Source organism: Streptopelia decaocto (genome assembly GCF_964273445.1).
Source record: "Streptopelia decaocto genome assembly, chromosome: 7".
NCBI classification, from domain to species: domain Eukaryota; kingdom Metazoa; phylum Chordata; class Aves; order Columbiformes; family Columbidae; genus Streptopelia; species Streptopelia decaocto.
Window position 1 is genome coordinate 17,735,650 of NC_138661.1, and position 12,012 is coordinate 17,747,661.

The 12,012-nt window shown below is 39.7% G+C and overlaps 1 protein-coding gene across 5 annotated transcripts in view; it reads left to right on the top strand.

Annotated features, from left to right (window-relative positions):
- The window catches only part of TC2N (tandem C2 domains, nuclear), a 32,971-nt gene extending 21,246 nt beyond the window's left edge, over positions 1 to 11,725 (top strand). For all 5 annotated transcript variants that reach the window (XM_082057783.1, XM_082057779.1, XM_082057780.1 and 2 more), the window contains 8 exons: positions 448 to 539; positions 1,176 to 1,251; positions 2,277 to 2,377; positions 3,231 to 3,347; positions 4,218 to 4,409; positions 6,310 to 6,424; positions 6,896 to 7,095; positions 9,387 to 11,725. In XM_082057783.1, coding sequence (XP_081913909.1) covers positions 448 to 539; positions 1,176 to 1,251; positions 2,277 to 2,377; positions 3,231 to 3,347; positions 4,218 to 4,409; positions 6,310 to 6,424; positions 6,896 to 7,095; positions 9,387 to 9,497 — 1,004 coding nt within the window. In that variant the 3' untranslated portion in view covers positions 9,498 to 11,725. The remainder of the gene's footprint in view (positions 1 to 447; positions 540 to 1,175; positions 1,252 to 2,276; positions 2,378 to 3,230; positions 3,348 to 4,217; positions 4,410 to 6,309; positions 6,425 to 6,895; positions 7,096 to 9,386) is intronic.
- The last annotated feature ends 287 nt before the right edge of the window (positions 11,726 to 12,012 follow it).

The following is a 12,012-nucleotide window of genomic DNA, read 5'->3' on the forward strand; positions in this document are numbered from 1 at the left end:
TGTCTTGAACATCTTCCCTTCAGTAAATCCTCTCTTTTTCCATTTTTGTTCAAGCTAAGTAAATGCTTCACTAGTTTTGTCTTAGTAAGCTTGAACACAAGAAAGGTCACTTAACTGTGTCTAGAGTACAGTTCTAAAATACCTTCTTCCTCAAGAGTTTTTTGACAGCTGTTTCAAAATGATCCTCTTTATGTGCATCTATGGACTAAGCAAAACTCTACACTTGTTTTGTCGCAGCAACTGCTATGATGGTTTTCATCTGTGTGGGCTTAGAACTAGAGAATGTGTTTATTTGGAAGCTATGAAGTGAAATGTCCTTCCATAGATGTTATTTAGCTGGTTTTCAATTCTACTGTAGGTCTACTTAAAATTTAAAAAAAAAAATTCTTAATTTTTTTTTTCTAGGAATGATGCTTACATTGTTCGTGTTGTTCTCTGTCTTTTTAGTTAGTGATTTAAGACCTAGTGCTTTGCCTGGATCATTTGATATGAGTCGTTCAATGTTTGACCTCAGAAGCCCACCTCATCGATTCATGAAGGTGCGTTCCCCTAGTAACTTCAGCTGTACTGAAAACTCAGCTTACATGGTGTATCTGTTCCTGTTGCATTGTTTTTCACAGTAAACACTGAAGGGCATTGTACTATGCACTTGAAGGACTAGAGGGACTAGAAGTTCAACATCTTGACCAGCTTCAAGAGGCTCTTTCCTGGTGTCTCCTCTGACTATTGCTGTTCTGGCGCAACAGGGCTGTTGAGAAACCTGAGTAGGCTGTTAGGCAGGACAAGACAGACAAGAGACTGTGGTTTGTCATCTTGTGATTTCTCCCGTCGGTTGAAAAGTAGAACACTAGAAGTTTCCATTGATGCAAAAAACAGTGCTTTTTTGCGCCCCCCAATCTCCCCTCCCTTTTTTTCCTAATAATTATCTTTTACATGGAGATGAAGTTGCACATACATTAGGGAGCAAAAAATCTGTGCTGTCCATATGTGTCGTGTATTAGCTCTTTGCGTCAAACAGTAATTCCATGCTGCTGGATGAAGAGATTAGTAGGGAATGAGACAATTATTTGAAATTGCATGTTGTTTTGTTTTCATCATGTCTTGCCTGATGGTAGAATCTCTCTGACTTTTCGCATCTGTTGCTCTGAATGAAGTGACTCTTTTTTTGCCCCCAGAGATATGACTCACTTTCCAGTGTACCTAGCAGTACCTCTTCCAGGAAGGATTCACAAGGCAGTAACAGGAGTCTGGGTAAAGTTCTGTTTGTTTACCTTGTAATGAAATACTTCCCTTTGCACTTGAAACATTAAGCTGTCTCTGCTGTTGATGAGTTGGGGTTTTTTGAGATGAATCTGATCAGAAAGTCAGTTTGGAGATTACTTTGCAGTTTGAAATTAAGAGTTTTGGAGTTGCACCTTCCTCCTATTAGGAGATTGAGCAAATGAGCCTTTAAGAAGTTCTTGTGCTTTTGAAAAATGCATCCCTGCATTTACTACTCCAGTGAACTAAGAAATAGCAGGTGTTCTGTTAGGATAGAATGCAGCACCTTGTTCACAGCTCTAGTCCTTTTTCAGTATTTTACAGTGGTAAGTGGCTGGAGTCCAATACCCATATTACACTGAGAATTAGGCAAGAATATTGCATGCAAACCTAGTATCCTTATTTATTAATGAATGCTGAAGTAGAGATTCTGCAAAATAAGCTCTCAGAAATTAATCAAGTCCCCATGGAAGTCACCATGCTGGAAGTCAGAATTTCACCTCGTCTCCTCAAAAAGAAGACGGGAGAGTGATGACCAAGTTTCAGTCATGACAGAGAAATGCTGGATATTAAATGGCTCTTCTGACTTGGAGAAAAGCATAATAGTAAAATGTTTACAAAGCTGGAATTGAAGTCTGAGGAAGATGAAAAGCAGGCCAGTTTAGAAATTTAACAGTGAAGGTGATTAAGAGAAGTGATAGACTATAAATGTGTTCTGGGGGTCTCAGGCACATACTTTTCTTCTTTCTAAAAGTTGTTTGAGTACAACACAAGTTATTAAGTTCAGTAGAGGTAACTGAGGTAAACGTGTAGGCTTTTAGCTATGTGGAAGGTCAGGCTACAGGGCTTCACAGATATTTTGTCCTTAAAATGTCGGTGTTCAGATATTTCAAACTTATTTTGAGGCAAGTTTTCAAATATAGGCAATCCACTTATTAATGAGCTCCCTTATTCTTGGAATGAACTTTTAAGATACTGCATTACTTCTAAAAACACTAATTGGCTTTCTTCCATAGATACTATTACATTATCAGGGGATGAACGGGAGTTTGGAAGACTAAATGTGAAGCTGTGTTATGTTTCTTCCGTAGAACAGATTTGGATCACAGTTTTACATGTAAGTAAATATAAATAATTTTATTATAATTTACTTAAATGGCTATTTTACTGAGTGTTAATTCTCACTAAATTTGGATCTCTGTTACTTTAAGGAATACTTTTAGGAGGAAAAGAAATTTACTTTCTAGTATAAACAAAGTTCAGTCAAATGTAATACTGGGCTTCATTCGAAGTATGTTCCTTGCCTGTATTTTTTTTTCTGATGCAATCTCTGTTCTGCTACAGTCCATAGTAAAAAGTAGTATATAACTCCTTATGGTACCATACATATGTTCTGATTGTGGAGTGAGGAACTATAGATAAGAAAGCTGAACTGGTCATAGGTTGGTCCTGGCCTGGAAATTTTCCTGTGGAAGCTTGGAGGCAGCAAATTGGAGCAACTTCGGAGGCAGCATTTAACTGACTTCAAATCTAGCAGTTCCTTCAGGGCAGAACCATAATGGCACTGGAAAGACCTTTAGCTCCTTGTGGCTTTTTTGTTACCTGATGTGATACTGTTATACTGACTGTTCTATACACTTTCAGGAACCGTAAATAATTTTTAGGCAATGGAACTCTGAGTAGTCAGAAACCTCATACTATGTTGAGTGTTAAATACTATAGAAGGGATTTCATTATTTATCTGTTGTCAAATTGCCACATAGTGAAATCATTAAAATCTACAGAATAACTTTTTAACCTGTGGTTGTGAAAATTAATTATTAAATGATCGGAGGTGACACAATCATTACACTGGCTCTGATTTATATTCAATATTACAGGAATTATGCATCATTCTAGAACAGTGTAGAAGACTCTTGTTTCTAAGTTGTCTGAAGTTTTCTAAACTGATTGTGTTTGCCATGTTGCAGTGCAAGGACCTGAGCTGGCCTTCTAGCTGTGGGGAAAATCCTCGTATCTGTGTCAAGGGGATTCTCACACTGCCCAAGCCAGTGCAGTTCAAATCTTCTGCCAAGGAAGGGTGCAATGTAAGTAGAGGCAGGGAAACACTGAGAAATCTTTTTCATCAAAAAATAAAGTGAAATGTAAATGGATTTTTAAAATTGACCAAACATGTACTCCTATGCCATATTTGCTGTGGTAGTTGCCTAGTTTGGGGTTACTGTATCCTTTTATTTTTTTCCAACTTTTCAAAATCCTATGAAAAGCCTTGTTCCACTCCCTCCCCCTGTATCCTCTCTGGCATTGTACTGTTACCTTCCTTTTCTCCCAAGCCTACAGGACAGATAATGCTCATGGGGAACTGAACCATGAGCTGCTGGCCTTGGCAACACAGTGCTGGGGGGACTGGAGGAAGCCTGGGCATACCTCAAGTGCACACTCACCCCAGGGAGGTAGATGATGTTACTGCCTCTCACTAGGACTGGAGACAAAGTTCATGCTACCTCTCTGCAGAAAGTAGTAAGAATTATTCACATGAGACAAGACTCCTGATAGTGGCTGGAAAGAAATATTAAGGGGATGGAAGGCAAAGCAACATAAACCTTCCATAATGTGAGGCAAAGGTGAAAGCAAGTAAGATCAGCAGGAGAGAGTGAAGCAAAAGGCCACAGGAGAATTTGCTACGACAATGTGTGTCTGCTTTTGTAAAGCTCCAGAAGAGATGGCCTCAACTCGTTAAGGTAGTGAAAATAATCCAGAGCTTTGTTCCTGCCAGGGTGTGACAATGAGGTGGTGAGTCTGTGGGGCTTATGGCTGTAGAACCACACTTTGCCATGGCAACCTATAATGGTATCAGGGAGCAGCAGCTATGGGACCAGGAAGCCTTGGTTTCTAGATTTCGGGCTCGGTGCAGCTCTCTTACAATGGTGATGTTACCCCTCTGTTTTTCTTTCTAGGACATGGAATTTATGGAAACTTTTGTATTTGCTATTAAACTGCAAAGCCTGCAGGCTGTCAGATTGGTATTTAAAATCCAGACACAGACTCCCAGGAAAAAAACCATTGGCGAGTGTTCTTTGGCACTGCGGGAGCTCAGCTCAGAGGAGTCAAGTCATTGGCTGGATATCTCTCCTCCTTCCAAAGCACCTGTAAGTGCCAATACTGTGAAAGTGTGTTGTTATATCACCTAGAAAGACTTTCTGGAAATCAAAGTAAAATAATTTGTACTAATTCAATGTTAACAACAGAGTTGGTTTGGTTTTTGTTTTTTGGTTTTTTTTTTTTCCACTTTCTCAGGGAGAGACATTTTGATGGGGAAAAAATGCAGACTTTTGAACTCTGCATATAGCTGCTCTGGTCATAAACTGGAGCCGTTTCTGGGAAAAGTGCTAGAGCAAGCTCTTCCACACCATGACACAGAGCTCAAGGGAGGGGCATTCTGGGGAAGCACTCAGCAAAGGACACCGGGTAATTGTCTTTTCCGACCAAAAAAGCATCGGAAGATCCTTAGGACTCACAGCAAGAGCTCAGAGCAAATGGAATGTGCTTTTGTTATGGAAGAAAAGTGCTAAAATCTTCAGTGGCTTGAAACTGCAGAGAGAGCTATATATTTAATGTTCAGATTGCATGCTGTGAGGTAATAATTCAGTCAGTTCATTTCCATTAACGTAATAAGAAGCAGGTGGTTTTCACAGTGGGATTTCCTTTCCTCCTACCCTCACTTTGTTTCTTTTACATATTGTGTCTAGACATTTGTATTTTTGACACATTAAACTTGAATTAGCAATTAAAAAAAATTATCTAAGTGTGTCTGAGTAACATGAGTGATAGTCTTGATTTCTAACAAGTTACACTTGACATTTTTGAGTTCTAACAAGAGTAACCATATTGTTTCAAAAGCAGCAAGATTTAAGTGAAAGAGGAAGCTGGTTTAGAATCTGCTTCATCCCAATGTAAATTCCTGAATCATCGCATAGTTTCTGTGTTGGCTTTCCTCACTGTTAGATCTGAGAGCCCTCCAGACACTGCTGGAAGTGATCCCTGTACTGCCCCCTGAGGCAGCAAACTACCCTCACTTGCCAAGGGAGAGCCAGAGCTCCCAGGTGAGGAACTGGCTTCCTCTCAGGGTGACAAAGAAGTTTTGCAGCTGAGCTACAAAGAGAATTTGGGTCACTTCAATGAACTGGAACCTGATTTCTCTTTAGCTGACCTGTTGCTCTTATGCTTGGTGTATTTTGCTTCACTGGAGTGTTAAAATTTGAAGGGAACCAGGACTAGCAAAGTGTTTTTAAACGGAGGCTGTTAGGAAAGCTTGGTCTCCACTGGCCTTCTCCCACTATTCTTAGAGTGTTCAGTGTACATCAGCATCTGACAGGAGAGTCATGAAAACGCATCAACACAACTCTGTAACTAGCAAAAACTCTGAAAAATAATTCAGACTGCAGATCTCAGTGGCAGAGCGGTGGGTATATGTGTGTGGGCATGTAAAACACAAGTACTTCCATAACACAGGGAACTCCGCAGCTTGCAATTACCCTGAACATTCATGACATTAAGTGACAGGGCCTGTGTCTATGGAAAGCATCACTTGTATCTCCATATTGCAAAATTCAAAAGTGTGGGAGGAGAACTCCAAAGGTTTTTGTGTTAGTGGAGCATACCTGGTCTCTCATTTCCACACCCAGGTTTAGTAGAGCTACAGCTGCATGTCTGCTTTTCCCTGTATGTGTCTGCTCCTACCATTACAGAATCTCTCCCAGGTGAAAAGTGAGGACTTGTTTATGTGTCTGTATCTCTGTCTGCGGCCCATGAGGGCCGTCTGCACCGCACTTAAGCCATCAGTGGAGCACATGTACTGCAGCTATAACAAGTGCAAGATGCACTGACTTACTGTGTATCTGCAGGTTGTGTATACAACACATGCTTGTATTTCTGTTCAGGAAATCCCAGATAGAAATGTGGGAGCCCAATATATGACAGAATTCCTGTGTTTCCTGAGTTTATAAGCAACTTAATCCAGATGTTATAGCAACATTCTTCTGCTTGTAGGTGTGGTGCGCAGAACTTCAAATAGGAACTTGTTTTCAAGCAATAAACAGGAGGATTCAGTTACAGATTCTTGAAGCACAAAACCTTCCCGTTTCATCTACACCGCTGTGTTCAAGTAAGTTACGTCAGCTGTTTCATGCCTCCTGTCTAAAAGCATTTGTAACAGGTAAATTGCTGCTTAAATGGGTTGGCAATTCATAACATTCCTTACAAACCTCAGACTAACATATTGTGCAGTAGCTTTTCATTGCCAAGGCTTGTTTCCACAGATGTCTTGCTTGATTACATTTTGTTTGGTTTGAAGCTACGTGTTTATGTATTTTGGAAGATTTTTATCCCAATATTAATCCTGACATACAAGGGTATTAGCTTGCACTTGCTGTTTGGATACTGTGTTAATCAATTCAATATTATTGAATGTACTCTGTGTGACTAGTCAGGATAGCTATTGTACAGTTCTTTTGGCCAGACTTTTGGGAAATTGTTGCAATCTGAACCACACATGTGGATCTTGTCAGTTCCTCTTGGGGTGTGTTTGTGAGTAACCCTTGGTGTGCTCTGCCTTTTTCCCTCCCTTTTGTGCTAGGTTTCTTTGTGAAAGTTGGAATGTTTAGTACAGAAGGGCTGATCTGTAAGAAGAAGACTCGACTTCTGAAATCCACTAATGGGCAAGTGAAGTGGGGAGAAATGATGATTTTTCCCATTAGCCAAGCTGAACATGGAATTAGCTTTCTCATCAAACTCTACAGCAGAAGCTCAGTGAGAAGAAAACACTTCCTAGGACAGGTTGGTTTCTGCTAACTAGCATGATATCCTTTACTTAAAATCCAGTTCCACAGGTTTCTTGGTATGAGTTTTAAAATATTTTAAATAAGGTGGCATGTAGCAAAATAGTAAATTCTAATAAACTCTTCTGGCTGTAACTCAAGAAAGAACAGTTTGGGGCTCTTAAACATGCACTAACATCAGAATGGGAGTTGACATATGATTTTTCTTTTAAAAAGTAAACCTTAAGTAATTCTTGTGTGGAGTATTACTATGTGAAAGATTCCTTCCTATAGACAGACATACAGTTTCCTCCTGGCCTCTAGGCTTTCTAAAGAAAAAAACAGCACTCACAGGAGCTCTGCAGCGTACAATGTACTGCACAGAAAGGGGATGTGTTGGCTTAGCATACCAATACACTTACACACTGGTGTGTGTAAAAGGAAGTGTCAACAGTTACAATATCAGACTGCCTTCCTGGGTATAACAGTGCTGAAATCAATGCTCTAAATGTGTATGATCAAGTGATAACATAGCTGAACAAATGTAATTTTTTTTTTCAGCTAGAAATTCAGTAGTATCTCTTTGAGAGCATTTGTGTGATCATATTTATTTAACCAGCATCAAACTTGGTAGTCTCGTCTCTTCTTATTCTCTCTCCTCTTCCCCTTGTTGTTCTAACTGACCGTCATCCTGTCCCTTCCTTCTCTCCTTTTCTTGTTGGTATAGTGAGCCATAGCTGTTCTTAATGCTCCTTGCTTTCCCTGACCCGGCTAGATTTAGTAGCACGATTTTAATATATGCATAAATTAACAATGTAGAATTTATTTTGAGACCTCAACTGTAATGTCCCTTGTCAGATGAAGGGTTTTGCTGTCCGTAGGTACAGAGGATGGTACTGTCCCATTCTGGTGATGTTTCTTGCGCCTGCTGAAAATTTGCAGCTAAAGAAGATGCAGATGTGCCATAGAAATGATGTGCCAGCAAGAGTTAGTTGAAGTTCCTTCTTTTTATGGAGCCTCATGTCACATGTGTTCCATTTTTCTGTGATACCTGTTGGTGGCATTGGATTTGGAATAGGAAAAGAAAAAAATTGTTCTTTTTAGATGTGCTACCTTGGGGCAAAAATAACTGGGTATGATTTTGCAGTCACTTAGCAATATGTGAGGTGATCTCAATCTGACGAGTTACATTTAATCATGGATATTATTTTTAGGGAGAGGAAATGAGCTACTTCTGCTCATCAGAGGTTATTTGGAAAAGGTTATTTCAGCTTATGCAGGCAGACATTGCCACATAACACATGAAGACATAAAGGAAAAACGTACTTTGAGCAATTGGCTGGGTAGTTGGAAAAAGATGAATATAGCTGGATCTATTAACTTTGTTCTTCAGAGAATGATGTTTAATTGGATGCCTTTCTAAGCAGACAATACTTAGATTAGGCTGCTTTTACAGACATGTCTTTAATCATGAGTAAGATGTATGTTGAGTCTCAGTGGATGGAACATCAGCTGTCTGTGGTATTCAGGGAGACATTATTCTCACTTGTGGAGGACTCGGGCCTCAGCAGTGTCAGCTGAATCCACTTCATGGTGAAGGTTTCTGAGAAGCATTGGAAGGATTCATTCTTGGAAGACTTGAGGAAATAGAGTCCTGTAAATAATGATACGTACTTACATAAGCAGAATTATTTAGGCAATGGAGGCTGCTGCTAATGTTCAGGAGGGAAACTTCCTACTTGTACCTCATTTCCTCATTTAATGGCCACTATCCAGTAACTGAACACTGAGAAGAAACGGACTCTTTCTCCATGACCATGTGTGGTATGGGCATGGTATAACCTCTCTGGAATGCAGGTTTGGCCCTGTCTGTCGGAGTGTGCGACTTTAAACGCCCACGGAAAGGCTGGACAGTGAGCTGCGGATGCCAGGTGGCTTGGAGCCAACTGGGGTTTGACTGCAAAGACCCATCGCTGGCCCTGATGCGCCCCTGACCCCAGCACGTGCGTTTTAACAGAGCAAGGAATGCTCGACTTAAAACATTAAGTAGAGAAACATTAGTATGTAGTGAGTTCTCTAAACTATTTATTTAGAAGCTAAATTTAAACCCAGACTCCACGTGTTCCCAGCTGAAAGCCAAAATATGTTAGTCTTAACAGAACTGTATTTGTTGCTATTATGCTTTGGTCGCAGTCTACACATTGTATCTCATTCTACACTTCCATAGTGTTTATTTGGACCTAATAAAGGCTGGGACTCTGTGTTATATCAATAACTCAATTTTATTTTTCTTTTTGTTTCTTCCTGCAGATCTGTATAAGTCCTGATAGCAGTAACAGTGAAGCAGTAGAGCAGTGGAAAGATACTATTGCCAACCCTGAAAAAGTTGTTGTTAAATGGTACAGCATTGGTCCATCTTGAAGACTGGAGATGAAACTCAGAACTGATTTTTCTAGAAAGATATTCCTACGCTGTTTAAAATAGTATAAATGAAAAAAATATTGTCTACACAAGTTCTTCAGAAGGTCTCCACTGCATCACACCTTCATAGTAACTGGGAAAATGCAGTTTCACCAAGCGAAATGCTGGGTAAATACTATTAAGAAGATGACTTAGGAACTGGGGAAAGTACTCATTTGCTTTAAAAAAAATCGACCTTGAAAAATACATTTTTGACCCTTTTAGGCACCATAAAAGCACAGAAATCCACTCTTGGAGAGAAGCAGCTTGAATAATCAGCATCTCATTCACTAGTCGCTGACATTATCCTCATCTGCGATCTTGTCTTGGCCAGACTCCAAAGTCCATGGGAACCAGTCCGGCCAGTGGCTGGATCCCAGGTATTTCTGAGCCTCGGGGGTTGCACCCCTGTTGACACCATTTGATCAGAGTAACATGTGGGAAGGCTGTGGCTGTAGGAGGAGGCATGAAGGGAACCATGCGGTGAGGCAGTACCCAGTGGCTTTTCTTACCTCCATGTCTGATGCAGGCTTGTTCAGTACCCTGACCTGCCTGTAACCTGGTTTTCCCCCATCCTTCTCTTTAATCAGAGAGATGGAAAGAAAAGAGTTTTTCTGAATAACTGTGAACTTTGCAAGTGGGACCCTCCAGACTTGCTCTGTTTGAGTGAATTCTGATTGGAATCAATGGAATAATACAGAGGCAGCGGCCCTGCTTAGGATCAGGGCAAATATTTTTAGATAAATTACTTATATAGAATTCTTAGACGTAAACTACTTCCTATCTAATCAACAATGCTTTAGCATTTGCTTACATTGCTAAAAGCTAAACTAACATTTACAAAGGAGTAAGCAAATATTTACTGACATAAGTGCTTTTTGATGCTAATTAAGATGCAGCATAGTACGGGACTCAAACTTTGTTTTTAAACAAAGATGGGCTACTACTGCAGAAGCATTTGTTACATGTCTAGGATGCTGAAAAATTATGTGTGGGAGTATATTTTTGTTACTTGTTTCTAGCAAGAAGAAATTACCATATTTTTATTGCAAGTAATATTTTTCCTACAAAATTCTAAGATTATTTTTACTATTAGTCCCCATATTTTCAGGGGTTCATTCATAGTTATTTTTAAGGTGGGAAAATACCGTGTATATAATTGATAATATATACATCTAAAAGCAGAGACCTCCTTGCACAAATTTAACTACTGGAGTTAAAAATATATATTCAATTAAATCCACTGCTTACACATTTACTGTTGGCTGTCTGGACTGTACAAATGTATGTGTTTGCACAGATGCTGAATAATTTTCTCTTTTTTATAACTTGGATCCCATTCAAACATCTGACATGAACTAGAGTGGCAGTGAGAGCACTCACTGCTGAAAGGTATAGGAACAGTGGGGAGCAGAGAAAACATTAACAGAAAAGCACATTGTATTTATGCATAGAGCTCAGAGTATCTTTATTTTAACTTTTTTGACTTTGACTAAAGGTCAAGAAAAAATGGAATCTCTTAGATATTCTTTTTTAATCAGCTGTTAATCAAAGCTTTTAAAACTTCAAACATCCAGATTTTTTGTTGTCGAAATGTAATATTTTGAAAATGGGCAAACAAAAGGATTTTCCTAGGCTCTTATGTGCATTCTGCTTTTTGACCAGGTTTTATAAAAGAACTGAAAGTTTTTGCATGTTACTCAGAGAATGAACATCAGTTCTAGCTCTTACTGGCACCCTTTGCAAAGCTCCCAGTTGGCCCCAAGGACCTTGACGGACAGCGTTAACTTCCAGCCAGTTCCAGCACATGGGATGAGCCTGGCTTGTTGGGTAAAATGAAAAAAAGAACTGGATTGAGCTGATAGGCTTTGTGTATCTTTACTTGAATATGTGGATTTTTTTATTCATTGTAGCTGAATTGAAGTAAGCAGAAGTGCAAACTAACTGTTTTCCTTATGCAGAATGCTGCTGCATTTGATATAGAGGACAGGGAATATCCTCAGGGTTTTGGAGGATTTGATTACCATGAAAGTGGTTCTACAGAACCTTCCAACACAGTGGATAGTGTGTAAAATGAGCTTTTGGGGCTGTTTTAGGACACCTAGCCTTTTAAAAGCCTAGTTAGTAATGCCACCTTTTTCCTATGTTAATATTTCATCTATGTGTTTATAATAAAAGTTATGAATGGATTTTTTTTCAATTGTTTATACCCGTGTTTTCCAGCATCTCAAACTGAAGTTCAAATCTTACTGTTTCTCTGAGAAAATGCCATCTAAGGAGCTATGTCCCATGTAGCACTGCATGTAGGGGAGTTGACTGCGAACACACTGAGGAGCTTTGTAAGGGCTCTCTGTGCAAGATGCACACAGGTACTGGAGCGCTCGAGAATGTGCTCTGAGGCACCGCTTCATCCTCGGCCCCTTTCTGGGCATTGGGGTTTTCTGCATCTGTGTGTGTGTTCACATAAGAATTTAAT